The 18,196-nt window shown below is 41.2% G+C and overlaps 1 protein-coding gene across 1 annotated transcript; it reads right to left on the bottom strand.

Annotated features, from left to right (window-relative positions):
- On the bottom strand, nt 7,385-9,530 carry LOC8068389. Its single transcript, XM_002436367.2, has 7 exons — nt 9,335-9,530; nt 9,144-9,233; nt 8,891-9,045; nt 8,320-8,440; nt 8,107-8,226; nt 7,956-8,026; nt 7,385-7,879 (listed from the first exon to the last, which is right to left on the bottom strand). Exons 1-7 carry the CDS (start codon nt 9,446-9,448, stop codon nt 7,639-7,641), a joined length of 912 nt encoding a protein of 303 aa, XP_002436412.1. The 5' UTR covers nt 9,449-9,530; the 3' UTR covers nt 7,385-7,638.

The raw sequence follows: 18,196 nt of genomic DNA, 5'->3' as shown, positions 1-18,196 counted from the left end.
TGGCACATATATGGAGCATTAAATATAGATGAAAACAAAAACTAATTTTACAGTTTATTTGTAAATTGCGAGACAAATCTTTTAAGCCTAGTGACTCTATGATTGGACAGTGTTTGTCAAATAAAAACAAAAGTGCTACAGTGTCAAAATTCAAAAACTCTTTGATCTAAACAAGGCTGTAATGTACAACCTCCGACCATAAAAGAATACATATTCTAGAATAGTGTGCTAAGTCAATTGATGTGAAATTTGATCAAAATTATATTAAAAAAGATACTAATGTTTACCATACCTATAAATGCATATCATTAGATTTGTTCATTTGTTATAAAACATATTTTCATGTTTTACCTATTTCTAGTCATACATTTTAATATTGCTCTCTATAAACTTAGTCAATTTATGATAGACTTTGATCGGACCTAGAATTATGTTCTTTTGGGGGATGTAGGTGATATTGCTTTCGTCCCAAGACGAATAAAAATATCCGAATAGTCAAACAATTCTAAATTTAATTAGGTTTGTAACAACAATATCTTTAAACAGGTTTATTATATAAAATATATTTTATAATTATTTTAGCGATACTTATTACACGTTGTAAATATATATAGTTTTGATTTGAACTTAGAATTGTGAAACGAGATTGACAGAGGAAGTAAGAGTTGAAATGGTGGTGGTAGGGTACGACGGTCCTAACTATATAGCAGCAGAGCAGAGGCGGATTGGAGAATGGAGACAGAGAGGCTAATGGCTATGACTATGAGATCTGAGCACCGAAAGCAAGCAAAGCAGGGCCTGATGTGCTGCGTAACCACCACCCTACCCGTGTCTCCAGGGCGATTGACCACTAGCCTTTCAACCCTCTTCCCTCGTCTCATTTGCCCATGCTTCTCTCCCATTTAAGAGACCGAAATTGCAGATGCACTTGCCGACGAGAGAGAGAAGAAAATGCAATTGCATGCATCAGATTATTTAGTTCTATAATAATAACAACTAAATATATGTGTATAGTAGGTGCACAAAATATGTTAAAATATGTGAAGTACGAATGTTTATTTGTAGTAGACTCCTATATACATGTATGAGAAAGTCAGAAAACGATGGCCTCTCGTCGGGCCTACCGGCCGGCCGGCCAACGGCGAGAGACCTCCGATCCAGTCGGTCAACCACCGGTTGGTTGCGCCTGTCTTCTCCACGGCAGCACGACACGCGGCCACAGGTACACTGCTAGGAGAATCAGCGGCACCATATAATAGTTCTAAATTTTTTTTTTCAAAATTTCTCATCATATTGAATCTTTAAACATATATATAAAACATTAAATATAGATAAGTAACTAATTATACAGTTTGTCTGTAATTTGCGAGACGAATCTTTTAAGTCTAGTTAATAATTCATAATTGGATAATAATTATTAAATACAAACGAAAGTGCTACATTAGCTAAACCTAAAATTTTCACCAATTAAACAAGACCTGGCATTGAAGAAGAATAGAATCCAACCCAAGTGATTCGAGAGATCTCATGCTGTTAACTTTCAGGCATTGTAACTCAAGTTTATTTGTCGAATCTATTAATCATTTAATAGTTTTTTCTCTCACAACAAATCAGTAAATATTACTTTCAAACATGGCTTTTCAGCCAAGCGGACAGTACTTTCAATCATACTTTTCAAGCTCCGAACATATACTTATTGCACAATCATCAGAACCTGTCCGCGTAATCTTCCTTTTTGCTATAGACACTTATGGTCGATCCAATACATTGCCGTATTTGTATCGTATAGTTTTGTTCAAATGGAATACATAACGTTCTGTCTCGGTCCACCACTGGACGTACGCAATGCCTGCGTTTTTCTCGGATCTCCGGCTGGTACACTATGGACCGCCGACGCCCTGCAACCACTGGCCGCCGGGCCGCCGGTAGCGCGAGACGCCACTAGCTGGAGAGCCGCGCCCGCCGGCCGGCGAATTGAAACGCCATTAGTGCCGCGGTTGCACAGTAGTATAACATACATGCATCATGTGAGTGAGCTAGCGCTGCATCTGCAGGCGCCAAGGTTAACTATAGCTAAGTACAATTATTGGCCGGATCCATGCAACCTAATGTGTACGTCGTCGTCTCCGGCCTCCCCTCCTACCATATGCAGTATTCAGCAATCAGTACGTATATTACTATATGTCCCTCAAGCTGATCCAAGTGTTACATATCCACGATTAATTGCACTGCGTTCTGCATCCATCAAACGATCAATAATGTAATGCCGAACCAAAGGAATGAACGAGCGAGAGGAGCCTAAAACGAGGCAAACACGTAAGGAGTAGATCAACATATATATATTGTACCAAATGAATGAATGAATGAATCCATCTGCATCGTCCATCTGCATAGATCTATAAGTTGCGCGTCACTGATTTTCAATCCTAGGCCTTGTTTAGTTCGTTTTCGATACTGTAGCACTTTCGTTTTTATTTGACAAATATTATCCAATCATGGACTAACTAGATTCAAAAGATTCATTTCGCTATTTACAGGTAAACTATGCAATTAGTTTTTGTTTTCGTTTATATTAGTGCTTCATACATATGTCTTAAAATTCGATGTGATGGAGAATTTTAAAAAGTTTTTGGTTTTTGGAGTAAACTAAACAAGGCCCTAATTCCCAAATGTCAAAATCGGACAACCTCTTCAATTGTCGAAACCAGACAAATCGACCGGCTCCAAATGTGGTTTTGTATTTTCTAATAAAAATACATATCTAGTTTGGTCTTTAAAACATTATATTTATTTTTTTAGATTCATAAAAAATATGAACATATTTCTAGTAATTTTCTAAAAATATTATCTATATGTTGGTGCACTATTTAGAGTTTTTTTTTGGATCTTATTTGTTTAGTAAATAATGACTATGACTATGACTACAAGGGATAAAGAAATAAGAACATAAACACACTAGATCCAAATAACTATCCCTTGTCCCAAAATACTTACTTAACCTTATAGAATTCAAATTTTTTCCTAAAAATTCTTGACCTCCTCACTTTCCAATGCACATTTCTCTTCTCTCGACACATCTTTTTTTTTTCTTTCCAATACATACATCTCTATCTCTATTTCTATTATCTCTCTCCTTTTTGTTTTCCATACACCAATGACTATTCCTAATTTCCCATGTCTAAACTTAAAACATAAATTATTTTAGTACATAAGGAGTAGACCAAAACCAAGAAGATAGCATTTTCTATAAGAAAAAAAGAATGATATTGGTATCAGTTTTCATTTAAAATAAATTAATTATGAATTTTTATCGACCAAACCAGGTTTTTATTATTTTTACGACATAGAAAATCATCCATAAAACCCGACAGAGCATCAGATTTATCCGGTTTGGACAGTTGGAGGAGGCTTATTACCTGCTTTGTAGTTTAGGCCGATCATATTAAATTATTATTTTTTATATGTTTATTTTTTAAAAAATAACATTTTTTAAGGAATTGGTTTAGGGCCTACTAACACAAAAGCTGGCCATATGAACTAACTAATCTATATACATTGTGTGGTTGCTTAGGCGCACAACAACGAGAAGAAGTTTGTGATGCGACGTGCAAGTAATTGAGCAAGCAAACTAAGCGCAGCAGGCCACGGTCAGATCAGGGCATCCATCGTCCTCGGCGGCGGCGAAGGGCAGGTAAGGTAAGGCTCAGCAGGCCGCCGGTCGCCGGTCGATCGAGCATGCACGACGCCATTGGCTGCCCTGCCCTCTCCACCCGTCCCGTGATGGCGATCGATGGCGCCATCAATGGCACCCGAAGAGGTTGGAGCCTGCCCCTGCCATGAATCAAGTTGCAAAGTACACCAAAACCAGACACGCTCTCGAGAGCTAGCACGTGTCTACGTGGGGCTGCCATTGCCATGGATGGGGTACCGTACCATACAGAGAGACACTTTGCATTGCATTGCAGAGTTGCAGTTGCAGGTAACCTGTTTCCTGCCGTGCATGATTGGATCCGAGTCTTTGTTAATTAAACACGCTGTTAGTGTTAATTAACCTAGCTATAAAACTCAGCTCCAATTTGAAAGGAACAAGTTTTGGAACAAGTTGTGTGCTTGTACCGCTACTGCGAATCTTCAACCTACACTTACTGTGGTTTTGACTGTTTTGAGAAGGTCATCAGCTGGCACCAGCCTACACGGATCAGATACCGTTATAGACACGCATGTCAGTACTGGGCCTGGGTGGTCACTGAGTGAGTGAGAGATCGGAGTAGTACTCTATTCATTGGTGAAAGTGACTGGACCAAGGCACACCAGAACACTATGTGGTACGGCCATCCACGCCTATGATGTGGACCTGGCTAGCTAGCTAGAGCGGTCGGTGGTGCACTCAGGCCCGGCCCTGTCAAATCATAGACCCGGAGCGAAGCTAAAAACGATGAACCCTTTAATACAACTCTTATAATATAATAACAATTCTAATAAGTGTAATACATAAAAAACTCTTATGAAATAAGTTATACATTTTATTTAGATCTAAAATTGTTTTGGATTTTGACATTGTAGCACTTTCATTTGTATTTAACAATTATTGTCTAACTATAGACTAACTAGGTTTAAAAGATTAGTTTCGTAAATTACAGATAAAATGTGCAATTAGTTATTTTTTTATTCATGTATATGCCGCAAGATTCGATGTGACAAAGAATCTTTAAAAAGTTTTAGTTTTTAGGTGTAACCAAACAAGCCCTAAATAAATCGAGAATAAAGACTAGGGACAAGAGCAGTTTTGTACCTATGAAGGAAAATAGGCAACCGAACAAATGTATGTCAAAATGAACACGGCCGCGCGGCGCAAGGGAGGGAGTCACAAACGCCGCGGAACTACGGAAGACCAGGCAGCTGAATCATGTGGACTCGTATATACATATAGTCGTATAAATAACATGCTTTCTTCTTGAGCTGAATACTATATATATTATACCTATTACCTACTAATGCATTTGGGGTAGGGGCCCCTGGCCTCAAGGGCCCGGTTCGGATGCTCTGCTCGCACCCCCCAGGGCCGGGGCTGGGTGCACTTGTACTCACCCACACTTCTAATAAAAAGTCCTTAGGTTGCTCATGACAAATAAAGAAAAACAAACATCACTGGCTTCACTTCTAATGGACCACACATTGCTCTGTTATTAGATGTAAGGTGCAATTCTCAAATCAAACTCCTCTAGTATGGGTCGAGTTTATAGGTGAAAACAGTACACCACCAGCATGTATAACATCAAATTAGATCCACTAAATTTGCCATCAAATGTCTTGATACTACAGTTATTTAGTACCATGGTAGATGTTAATATTATATGCTTTTGTTCACAATAGAGCTAGAGAATCTTGACTATAAGACAGCTACAATGGAGGGAGAGGGAATATTCCCCCTAAAACAAATCGATTCATTCAGATGAGATGCATCAGCTACAGTGCATACTAAAAAAAACTGAATTAATGGAAAGCTCACAATTGTTTGTACCCAAAAAAAGAAAAAAAAACCGATGTAGTACGAGTTTGCTGAGCTTTAAAGAAGTTTGCACGGTGTTCAAATCACGGGAAGGCATGTCTCATTATTTGGATTTGAACCACCCACGGGCACGAACAAAAACAGTGGCTAATTAATCAAATCCATCATGCTCATTACGCACCCGAGTACCCGACAGAACCGGGGTTTTTTTTCCTAATATGCGCCTCAAGGGTTGGTGCCATATGTAGTAGCATCAGAAAGATGACATTTCGCGGTCACAAGGACGGGCAAATGCCATTAGGTAGTACATGTATACAAGAGTACATCCAACTGAATGCTCAACAGGAACATGCATCTCATTGCAGCTCAACCCTCTGATTCTGAACAACTAGTCATCTCTTGGGAGTTGGGTCACTCAACTGGCAGTCTGGCACAGCCATTTCACAAGAAACCACAAAATCACACCACCCTCTAGTGCTTTAACAATCTTATAGGGCCAATCAGCTATTACCTTAGCTACTAGCAATCTTTTAGTATCAGACAGCAGTGATCAAGTGAGTTGTCACATGGTAGGAAGTCTAGATGCCAGATTGCCAGGACAAGGGTTCTTGCCTTACCTTGCATGAAAACTGAAAAAACAAAGGAGATTTGGTCCTTCTCCATAACCAGCAGCACTTCCACTCCCGGAAGGTAGAGCGGATCCACAGTTTTCGCACTTCTGGCGCCGATTAATTCGGTTTGTTCGAGCTGTTGAGTCATCCTTTGTTGCCAAGTTAAGGTAGCCAAGACAAGATAGATATGTTTTTTTTTCCTCTAATAAGCTGCAAGAAACAGGATTCCAAGTTCCAACAGAGAGTAGCAGTCGTTTTCCATGGACCTTTTACTGGTTAAAGATTGTTCAGTGACACAAGCAAGCGATGCTGCCCACCTTTCCTTTGCCATTTCGGCAAAAGGAGATCTTACCTGTTGTTCTTTTCAAGGTTAACATCATCTACCCCCAACACGTTTTGCATAGTTAAGTGCTTGTTGTTCAAGCAGCTGTTATTATGTGCAACTGTGCAAGATTAACAACTTTAGGCAAGTGCATGTAATGCAGGCAACCGTGACAAAGGGAACAAGATGGACAGTCGGTACACAGTTCTCGGATGGGAATGGGTAACAACTAATAACAACTGATCTGCGCGCCATTCAAAGGCTGCCTGGCTTTTGTGGTAGAGCTAGATTAATTGAGGGGGCCCGTTGATGACAACAGGAGGTTATGACCAGACAGACACAAGCACTACGGGTTTACTTTGGAAAATATGGCATGCCGTAGCAGAAGCATTTACGCCTTGTTTCCAAATTTTTTTGCAAAATGAGCACGGTAGCATTTTCGTATGTATTTGACAAATATTATCCAATTATGAACTAACTAGGCTCAAAAGATTTGTCTCGTAAATTACAGTTAAACTATGTAATTAGTTATTTCTTTTATCTATATTTAGTGCTTCATACATATGCCGCAAGATTTAATCTGAAAAAATTTGCAAAATATTTTGAAAACTAAACAAGGCCTACTTTCATAAGTGGATCACTAGTGGTTCAGGCCCATATTGATCCATCCCACTAGTCTTGTCAACCCATCGCTCTATGGGCTAAATCCGTTACAAGCACAAAATAAAGATTGCACAAGAAAGCTTCAGAAACCAAGAGTGGTTTCCAAGGTGGATCACCAGTGGATCAGGCCCGTATTGGTCCCACTAGTCTTGTTGATCCATGAATTTATGGGCCGAATCAGCACAAAATAAAATACCATTCCTACAAATTATTTATTGATAAAAGGCTATTTTGTTAAAAAAAAGCTTCAGAATAAAATGGTACTTTTGCGAATCAAAAGCCAGAACGCATGGTCCACCTGATTAGGAACATGGTGCATGTCTAATAGTAACAGGATTCACATGATTAGAAACATGATGCCTCTTAGATAGACAATAGTAGCCATTTCAAAATCCAAGACTTGGCTTCAGTTTCACATAAACTACTCAAACTAGGTGTTTCTAAAACAAGAGCTGAGCGATAAATTAGCCCTACTACTCTTCAAAAAAAAAACCCTACTGGATGATACATATCAATAACACACTCCACAAATGCTAGGCATCATTATCATCTTCTTCTGGCTTCACGAAGAATTCTATATGGGCGATTCGGCTTGTCTGCTCAGTTCCTCCACCAATATTACGGAAGTATGGCATACCTGGCCTGGCAAGTGAAACCAGGTGCTGGATTTTGAGCATCCCTCCCCTCCCAATTGAGACCTTAGTCCTGCGATTCTCCTTCATGACAGTACTGGGGATGTTTGAGGTAGTTGCTCGAAGAAACTTGTATTTATACCTTGAAGAAAACATTATGGTCTGCAAATTAGCACAAAGCAGTATACCATCTGAGACTCTACACACAAGAAATTTACCTGTATGACACTTCATGATCACATTGGAACGCGATTAGAAGGTCGGTATTTGCATAATAGGGGAACTCAATCTGCCAAATTGTGTAAGTGACAGTGAGTTATAGGCACAACTGGAAGCTAAGTGGGAATAACAGGCCAACCTGTAACAAACCTGCAAGTCACCATGACCTTCACCTTTCAATATAACTGTTGGAGGATCTGGCTGCATTCGAATCTGAATGCTGGAACCTGGCCATTCAAGGTCATCGGTTGTTTCTTTCAGGACGGCGGACTGAAATTTCAGGGAGCAAATCATATATTCCTGGTGGACTAAAATAAACAGCTGATACATCCTGTCAACAAAAACAGGGTGCATTGAGAGTACCTTGGCGGTAAAAGTGACTGGAGTATTCCCATCATGCTCAAAATGGTAATCCCAAGAGACTGTATCTGGAATTCTGGTTCTGATTTCTGCATACAGACATGCATCTGGAGAGCCCACAGACCTGCATTGACATCACAAGAGTCCCTCAAATGAGCAAATTTCCAAATGTTTTGATCTGTTCAAGTTACATATATCCCTGCATCCAATTAAACATCTCAAAAGTCAACAGAGAAGTATGATTTTTGTGTAGAGATCAAGATGACCATAAGATGTTGAGAAGTATGATATGAGTTACGCCCACATGAGTTTCAGCAATCAGCAGTGGGTCTGAACAAACAAATAGTCTAAAATTCAGTTGCAGGCATGGAGAACCAGCTATTATCAGTCCATTTATATTAAAAAAAAACAAATGTGTAATGTTCCATGAAACCAGTTCTGCCCGCCCTGAAATGGACCAGGTCAGGCCACCAAACGCACAACAATCTTTTAACTCAGGTTTCGCCACATTCTGGTCTGGGCGCCATTACCGTACACGAGCAGAACATCAGCACCAGAGAGCACGCATACATACTTGAGGAGAAGCTGCATGTCGGGGCCAGGGTAACGGATCTCGACAGCAGACGCGTGGCCTGGCGAGGAGAAGATGTTGAGGCAGTCGACAAAGAGACCCAAGCTGAGGCCGAACCGCTGCCTCCCGTCCCCACCATAGTCGTACTCAACGAACAGCTGAGAGATTCCCGAACATGTCAGAGGCCCGATCGCGCAGAGGCATAGACGCAAACACCTGACGCGCAGGCAGGAGGCAGGGGCAGCGCGCGGCTCACCTCGCGCTTGAGGAAGACCTTGCCCTGGAGGCACCCGCTCTCCTCAACGGAGAGCACGATCCCGTGCTCCGACAGCTCCATAACTGCGTCCTGCGCCACGGGAAAGCCGGGGACTCGGGTTAGGATTCGGGAGCGAAGCCGGGGGCCGAGAGGAGGCCGGAGGCGGTCGAGCGACAGATCCACGGACGGACCTGGTGGCGCTTCCAGCGGACGCAGGAGAGCGCGTCGACCATGCCGTGGACGCAGTCGATCTGGCAGACGAGGTCCGGCGCGTCATCATCGCGGACGGACGTCGAGGAGCTCATCGCTGCTCCCCGGTGGCCCGGTGGCCGGCGTGCGTGACGCCGTTTCAGAGTTGTTTTTTGCTTTGCGCGCGCTCTCGCGTCTCCCGCGCGAACCAAAGGGGAAGTTCCCGCCGTTTTGTTGGGCCCATTAAGTAGCTGGCGCGGATAGAGAGCGCGCAAGGCCACGGCTTCTGCGGCTCCATATCAATGGCCCAATAGTAGTGGGCCTTGTTACCTTGTACTAGTAGTAGTTTTGAAGAGTTTCTCAAAAAAAAAATATATAGTAGTTCTCGAGAGAAACATATCGCCTTAAATATAGCAATTTGTAGATCTCATTGAGACCTAAAAATTTTATATATAAAATATCTTTACATACCATACAAGAAAACAATAATTTTTCTAAGGTACCCTTATACGCTTTAATATGCTACTGAAACTTTATATTATTTTTTAATAACTTAACAATCTTAAATGAAAAACTAAAAACTATGGAGTAGAAAGTTATAGAATTCATCAAAAACTACAATTTTCTTATAAAAATTATCTTCATATGATGTCGTATGAAAAATATGGTGTTTCTAAGGTGAGCCTTGTCGCTCACATGTTGGTCTTATCTGTTAAGTCCATGTACATGTTGAATGCATTTTTAAATTTTGGAGACCTAGATGACACGTTCAAACAACTTTGAGTCCTTGTGGGTTAGCGGTGATGGGGAACCACCCCCTATCTCATTATCCAGGAACTAACTTTTACTCTGAACTAGAAGATACTCCATGTATACTGCTACAAAGATTGCAAAAAAATGAAATTAAGTAGAGACAACATGGATAGTTTTCATTAAAAGGTTGAAAGTTAGTGGCATAGTATGTCTGTTAGTGAAATATGATATGGATATCTTGCATGTTGAAATAGAACCTAAGATAACGTGGATAGCTTGCATTAAGAGGTTGAAAGTTAATGACATGACATGCCTATTAGTTGAAGATGGTATCAGTGTCATGCATGTTGAGATAGAACTTGAGATGACGTGCATAGCTTGCATTAAGAGGCTAGAAGTTAGTGGCATGACAGGCTTATTAGTGGAAGATGATGTGGATGTCTTGCATATTGAGATAGAACTTCAGATGACCTTTGCATTAAGAGGCTAGAATTAGAACTTAGTGGCATGACATGGCTATTAGTGGGAGATGATGTGGATGTCTTGCATGTGTTGAGATAGAACTTAAGATGACGTGGATAGCTTGCATTAAGAGGTTGGAAGTTAGTGACGTGACATGACTATAAGTGGAAGACGATGTGAATGGTTTGCATGTTTAGATCAAACATATAGTAAGGATTAGCTTTATTATAGGAGATATAGATAGATTAAGCTCTTATTATCCTATTAAAATCCCAGCAAGACCTCAACATATTACCTTGTATAAAAGGCAAGCTAAACTCTAAAGTAAATGTTTCGAAGCTCTTATTTTTATTCTAGGCAAAAACCTTGAGTTTGAGTTTTTTTTTTGGACTTAAGTGGTCTTGCTTGTAAAAAGAAACATTTATATGCATTAGTTCGATGTAGAAGCTAGAATATTAATATATTCCCTTTTCGAAAAAAACTCTAAAGTAAATATCTTTTATTTAATCTATATTCATTTTGAAATGTGAATTTGCTTTTACTCTCGAAACATCGTATTTTGTAACGGCGGTGGATTTTTTGTGGGAAAAACTATCCATGTATGGATGGGAGATTAAAATAAAGGTGTGTTTGGATAGCGCTTAGAGATGTCGTGCCAAGGCTGTGGCCACGACAAAATTTGGCGCTAAAATTGTCCACCAACGATTTGGCGAGTTGTGGCATAAAAAATAGCTTATGTGCTCTTGAGAAACTATGGCGTAACTTTGAAGTTATTGGTAATCAACCAAACAAACCCTAAATGCTCCTCCGCGAGTGTCAGTTGGGAGGGGTTTTTTCTTCCTAAATGACGATGGAGATGGGGATAAGGATCTAGTTTCCTGTTTGTTTCACTGAAATTTGGCTGATACTAACTTATTGTGAGACAAAAACACTTGTACTTCGCTAAAAAATAAGTAGTGCTAAAAAACCAAGCGAAAAATCTTCATTAATTTAAATCCCTATACACACATCCACATAGCTGATCTTCTACTCCTGTCACAAGGAAGCTACCACAGTACAGGTGACGCGTGAATTATACCACGCTGAACCGACTTAATGAGTCTGAGTCACTAAGAGCGCGTTTGATATGGCCCTAGATTCCCCAGTCAAGCTCTGGAGCTGCAAGAGGTAGTGTTTGATATATTTGGCCCATCTCTCGACGTGAAATACCTTCTCTCCTGTCTCCTCAGAAACGCTCCACTTCTCCGTTTTTTCAGAGCAAGGCTTAGCTCGAGCTCGCGCAGGCGATTTTTGGGTTGCTCAGGGCCTTGGCCCATGGCAGACTAGACCTGGCTCGAACGCGCCCCCTGAGAGGCTCGCGGCACCGGCCTCCGACCACTGTTCTGGATTGCGCTAGCTCCTCGTCTCGCCGACGGCGGCAACCGACGACGCACGCAAGTCGCAACCACTGGTCTTACTACATGCTTTTTCACACACGTGCATGGAACCGAAGCTGGTTCGGTTGGTCCGTTGGTGAGCTGCAGTTGTGGCTGCAAGCGCGAGCTGATCGACCAGCTGAACATGGCTGTGCATCGCGAACGAAAACTGTGTTTGGGGCTTGGTCATGGCCATGCCGATGTCGGCACGGTCCAAATCCCAGCACCTCTAGCTAACGGCAGGCAATCCCACACATGGCCTGGGACTGTCCCCCTCTGCGGCGTCACTGAAACTTTAGAATATGCGCTGCCCTTCGACGATCCGGCCAGAGGCGCATAAAGAATGGCAAGATAAGTCTAGGTTTGGTTGCTGCGTGCCTAGTTTATGTTTATACACATGGTTTTATTTAGCTGGGTCGTATATGCACGCCGCTTGCATCACACAAGCATCTTCTTCCTCGGCCGGCCGGTTCAGTTAGGCTTAGACGCCTCTTTACTTTCAGAAAACCTGTTTTCTGAAGCAACATGCATGGGGGGCTATCGGGTTCGGTATATGCACGGAGTAGCTACAAAGGGGCTGAGGGGGTTGCTGTTGCTAATGGGAATTAGGTATCTATTATCCCCTTTGTTTTTTTTTCTTCTTCTTGAAATGAAAGGTATCCATTATCAAGTAGGTAGTAGGACGCTCTTTCTGCGTTGTTTGTTTATGTGACCAAAGGACGCCATATCGTCGATCGCCACTTGTGAGATGCACGGAGATGACAAAAGACGAAACCATAATTCGGTCGCTCCGTGTGACTTCCTTTTGTTACCTGTTGAGAGTCGTGATTGTTTAATAAGCAACAGCAAAAAATATATTAAAGTGTCTAAAGATACCGTTCCATGGATCGCCTGGGTCCACGGATCAATTAAGCTTTTATGGATTCAGTTATTGAAATGAAGAAGTAGGTCATGAAACATTCAAAACTTTTTTCTTGGAACCACGTACATGTACTCGCGATAAATACACACACATAGCCTATACCTAACAGCACCTTGGAATGTTGAGTTGGATAGATCTCGAGATTAACAAAGTTATTGTGTACCTGCGTCTAACACAGAAGCAATTGCTTAGATCTATCTAGGCGAGGTGATTACGAGAGTGAGAAGCAACACAAAATGACAGACACCTCGGCAGTGCCAACGTCTTGGGCTGGCGTCATGGGTGGCCGGTGTCTTGGTTTCAAGGAGGAGCATCTGTAAGCATGTCTCAGAGATGTAGGCTTCGGGTGAACCTGGGCGTCGGCCAAAGGTACCCCCAATCGCCACTGAGCCTTTGTAGTGATCGAAGCAACCACTTCAACAGTAGGTGTTGGTACCGCAACAAAAGTTACCACAAATGTATCGTTGCCAATAAATATGTTACTGCTCGCTAGAAGAACAATCCTTAAATCTCAAAATAAATTTAGAAAAATGCATGTACTTCGTCAAGTCCATCAAGGAAAGATGAGGAATACGTCGATGGATCAGGCTCGGATGGGCAAGCAAATTCCATCCCAAGAAAAATAACCAACTATAAGCGATGCCTAGTTCGTCTCAAATGGTCCAGCCTCTTTAAGTGGTTCACTGTAAACATGCAAGATCCTCGCCATCACTCACACACTATTGAAAGTATTTATGCACCTAAGGTGAGATCAACCGGAAAAGTATATATATATATATATATATATATATATATATATATATATAAAGGACACTTGGTGCACTTTACTTATGAAAATACATGTCCACATATACTATTGTAATCAGGCAGAGAGCAGCCGGGCTAGATGCGGCTCCCGGCCGTTTGGGTTAGTTTAACCGTGACCAAATTTAGTTAGGCCTCTTGTATACTAATTAAGTGGACATGCGGCTCGCCGATAACCGTTTTCAGTGACCTTCCCGGAAAATTATATGGCTGAGCTGCCCCCGCCCCCTCCACCCCCCACACCCAAAAAAAAAATACTGTGACGAGGTACTATCTGCAGGCCGTGAAAGTGGAGCTTGTTGTGCCTTGTGCATCATCTTGCTCTTTCTTCAGTTTTGAAACATTTTTTTAAAAAAAAATGTAGGGCGCGCGATCGCTATCGTCGCTTGGGTCAGAGAGCAGCAACCTGGCACTTTGCCGTTTTAACAAAGGCCTCGTTTAGTTCCGAAAAGTGAAAAAAATTCGGTACTGTAGCACTTTCGTTTGTTTGTAATAAATATTATCCAATCATGGACTAACTAGGATCAAAAGATTCGTCTCGTGATTTACAGCTAAACTGTGTAATTAGTTTTTGTTTTCGTCTATACTTAAAGTTTTATGCATGTGCCACATGATTCGATGTGACGGAGAATCATCTTGAAAACTTTTTAGTTTCGAGAGTGAAAAGGTTCAGTGTGAGGTCGAATGCCAACGGAACACCTCATCGCATCAGCATCAGTGCATTGGTGGCACGGTGTTGTCCCAGCGCTGTTGCGGCATTGGAGGCATGCGGGGAGGGCCGTTGCTGGGCACCCCTCTGCCTGGTCCTGCGCACCTGTGCTAGGGACAATGCTGCAGGGCTGTGCGTTCGGCGCTCCGGGCTTCCGGGCGTGAAGGTGAAGGGCTGGACCAGAGAATCTCTTCACCGCAACGAATCTACCAGGACTACCCGCCGCGCCGCGCCGCGCTTGCCATGAGCCATCGCAGCAGCGTGGCCCGTGATGGGGGCGGTCAGGTCATCATCTCTACAGTAGATTCGGTCAGAGCTCGCCTGCCCGCGCAGACTGCAGTACGTACAGTAGTAGCTACTGCTCCGTATTCCTGTCCACAGCCGGACGTCACACATGGATGTCGTCCGTGGTACTGGTTGGTATCCCTGCGCCGTTGGCCGCTGCCGGAGTGCCTGTGCCTGTGCCGGCTGGCCACGTCGGTGTGCTCAGCATTGGCCGGCCGGCCAGCACTACTCCCTGCGTCCCAAAATTTTTGCAATTCTACGAGCATGCACAAGAACCCATGTTAAATCAAAATTACAAAAATACACCTATCAAAATAGTTTTGACACTCTTATATGCTGGTACACTACTGCAAGCCGTCTAAACTCGTGGCCAGAAAATAAACTTGAAGCTTCTGGACGTATGTATGTACCATGTCCACATCACTATGGCTCGTAACCTAGTGCATTGTACGGCCTAGTACCTATTATCTACAATTGCAAAATTTGTGGGATACATTTAAACCCTAGAATTGCAAAATTTACAGGGCAGAGGGATATATATTGTATAGAACAATCTTCAGGATTTGTACTTCTCATTAATCACTAGGGATTATTTTTTGAGGAAAATCGCTAGGGATTATAGATAAACAAGTTGTCTCAAGTAATTCTAGATATTGATTTCTTAAATACATCTCTAATTGATTGTCTAATGTCAAGTATCCGAATAAAATAAATATGGTGTAAATCATTGATCAATGAACGATGTCTCTTTTTTATCTGTAATTTAGACATTTAGCGTTTTTCAAAGATGAACAGATTAAAGGTAATTTATTATAAATTTCTTAAACCAACATCAAATTCGATATCTTCCTCTTTTTTTTTAACCCGATGTTAAGATCTTGTTGTGGTACGACATAATTCCTGCCGACCCTTATAATTAGCTGGCCCCCTCTAGCTTTGGATCCTGGCTTCCTCTCTGGGTATAGCCGCGCACTGCTGCAGGTTCTTCATCAAAACCTGTAATCAAGAAATCAAGTAGAAGATCTTTCACCAAGGCCTTGTTTAGTTAACCCTAAACCCAAAAATATTTTTCAAGATTTTTCGTTACATCAAATTTTACGGTACATGCATAAAGCATTAAATATAGACAAAAATAAAAACTAATTACACAGTTTGCCTATAAATCACTAGATGAATCTTTTAAGTCTAATTAGTCTATGATTAAATAATATTTATCAAATAAAAAACGAAAACTCTACAGTTCCGAAATCCAAAATATTTTTGAAACTAAACAAGACCTAAGTTAAGCAAGTTGTTTTCAACATTATTGGAAAGAACCACCGCGCGCTAGATCGCCTTAGCAGAAAGAGACGGATAGGTCGTTTGTTGCAGTAGTAGTGACTCGATATTTCCACCAAGCAGCTTCCTGTGAAACAGGACAAGTTGTGTGACAAGGATGACATTGAAACTATAATATATTTTCCATTGATCGACGGGTCTTTCTTAGGGCATGTAAATGTAACCAGAGCCTGGTTCATCTCTAAGTGTCTCAAAGGATGACATTGAAACTATAATATATTTTCCATTGATCGACGGGTCTTCCTTAGGGCATGTAAATGTAACCAGAGCCTGGTTCATCTCTAAGAGCATCTCTAAGGGTTTTGCATTTTAGGTTTGAATTTGATTAATTTGTTAAAAAAATCTAAAAGAGGTATCCAACGGTTTTGCATTTGAAGTTTGCAATTTGGGCAACTTGGCAAATGAGGGAGCAAACTTGGTAAAAATGTCAAGCTATGGATGGCTTTGCAAACCCGATCGCGCGAGCAAAGTCACGCGCGACGAAAGCGCGCGTGCCTGGAGACCTTCTATTCCCTTGGAGATGACTTATTTTTATCCTTTGCATTTTGTAATGGGAGTTTACAAACAACAACAAATGTCAAATCAATTTGCCAAAGCCTTTGGAGATGCTCTAAGTGTCTCAAATTTATCATACAAACAGGTATAAAGACGACCATACAACTCATAGATAGTGGTATGTCTTTAAGCTGTTTAATGATTTACATGTAGCTAGAATCAATTATGGATATCAATTTGTATATCATTATGTGGCCGTTTGATAGAAGACAGGTGTAAGCATAAATAAGATGAACATAGATAGTTACAATATTTTAAAACCATCAGTATAATATATATTATATATAAAAATGAACATAATTACAATATTTTAAAACCACTAATATAATATATATTATATATAAAGATGAACATAATTACAATATTACGATACATGGCTCTATTATTGCTTTTTTGTGCTGCAATGCTATCCTCTCCATCCCCTAGTGTCTACTCTCTCCGTCCCAAATTAAGGTATTGTTTAGATCCAAAAAGTTTTTGATTTTGACACTATAGCATTTTTATTTTTATTTGACAAACATTGTCTAATTATGGAGTAACTAGCCTTCAAAGATTTGTTTCACGTTTTATAGACAAACTGTACAATTAGTTTTTATTTTTATTTATATTTAATGCTTCATGCATGTGACGTAAGATTCGATGTGACGGGGAATCTTAAAAATTTTTTGGATTTTGGTGGAAACTAAACAAGACCTTAGTGTTGTTTTTGGTTTTGGTGTCACAAGTTTGACCCTATTTATAGAAAATGCGTGCAGTATTTGTATCTCCAAATAAATTTATTTAAAAACTAGATTAAAAGATCTTTCCATTCATACTAATTATGTAATATAAATATTAATATTTTGAAATATATATTTAATCCTAGTTATTTCTCGAAAAATAGGAACAACAGTTATTTTGGGACGGAGGGAGTAGTAGTTAGTGATCTACCGGATTTTGGATTTCATATATAAGGAAAGCGATGTCCAAGAGAAAGCAATCTTCTGTGTGTAGTAGCAGTAGCAGCCTCTTTGTGCCGCTTTGCAACGGTTTGGTTGTGTGGGCGCACGCGTTCGCACATGGCAAGAGCTCCAAGGAGAGGTAGCTCTAACATGCATCACACTGTTGCCACATGCATGTGATGCGGTGGGCAGGCCGCCGCGAGCGACGACCTGCGATGCGTAAAATTCTATCACTATCACTAGTTTAATTTGGCGGTGGCTGAATCTGCTGCGATGGCGAGAATCGAGCTAACCGCTAGGGGTTGCGCTGGATTCTACGATTTTCTTGGACGCCGCCACGAAAAAGCGCAGTTATATTATCTACGGAGTATTACCTTCTCCGTTGCATAATATAATGCAAAATTTACAGAGCAAAGCGAATACGGCAAACACTTGGAACGGGTCGATCGTTACATTGCGGGTCTCGATCGATATCTTCAAGCGCACACGGTACATGAGAAAACACGACGAGGCATCACGATTCACGAGGCATCTCAGGGGGATGACAGAGGATATGTTCCGGTCCACGGACGAGAGATCAGCCGTTATTTATAAATTAGCGAACAATATTTTTAGTCATGGTTTAATAGATGCTATCATCGAGAAGTTTGGGAAGAGCCATTTTGGCTGGGGGAAAAACC

This window comes from Sorghum bicolor, chromosome 10 (genome assembly GCF_000003195.3).
Source record: "Sorghum bicolor cultivar BTx623 chromosome 10, Sorghum_bicolor_NCBIv3, whole genome shotgun sequence".
Classification (NCBI taxonomy): domain Eukaryota; kingdom Viridiplantae; phylum Streptophyta; class Magnoliopsida; order Poales; family Poaceae; genus Sorghum; species Sorghum bicolor.
This window is presented reverse-complemented; position numbering and strand designations above follow the sequence as displayed.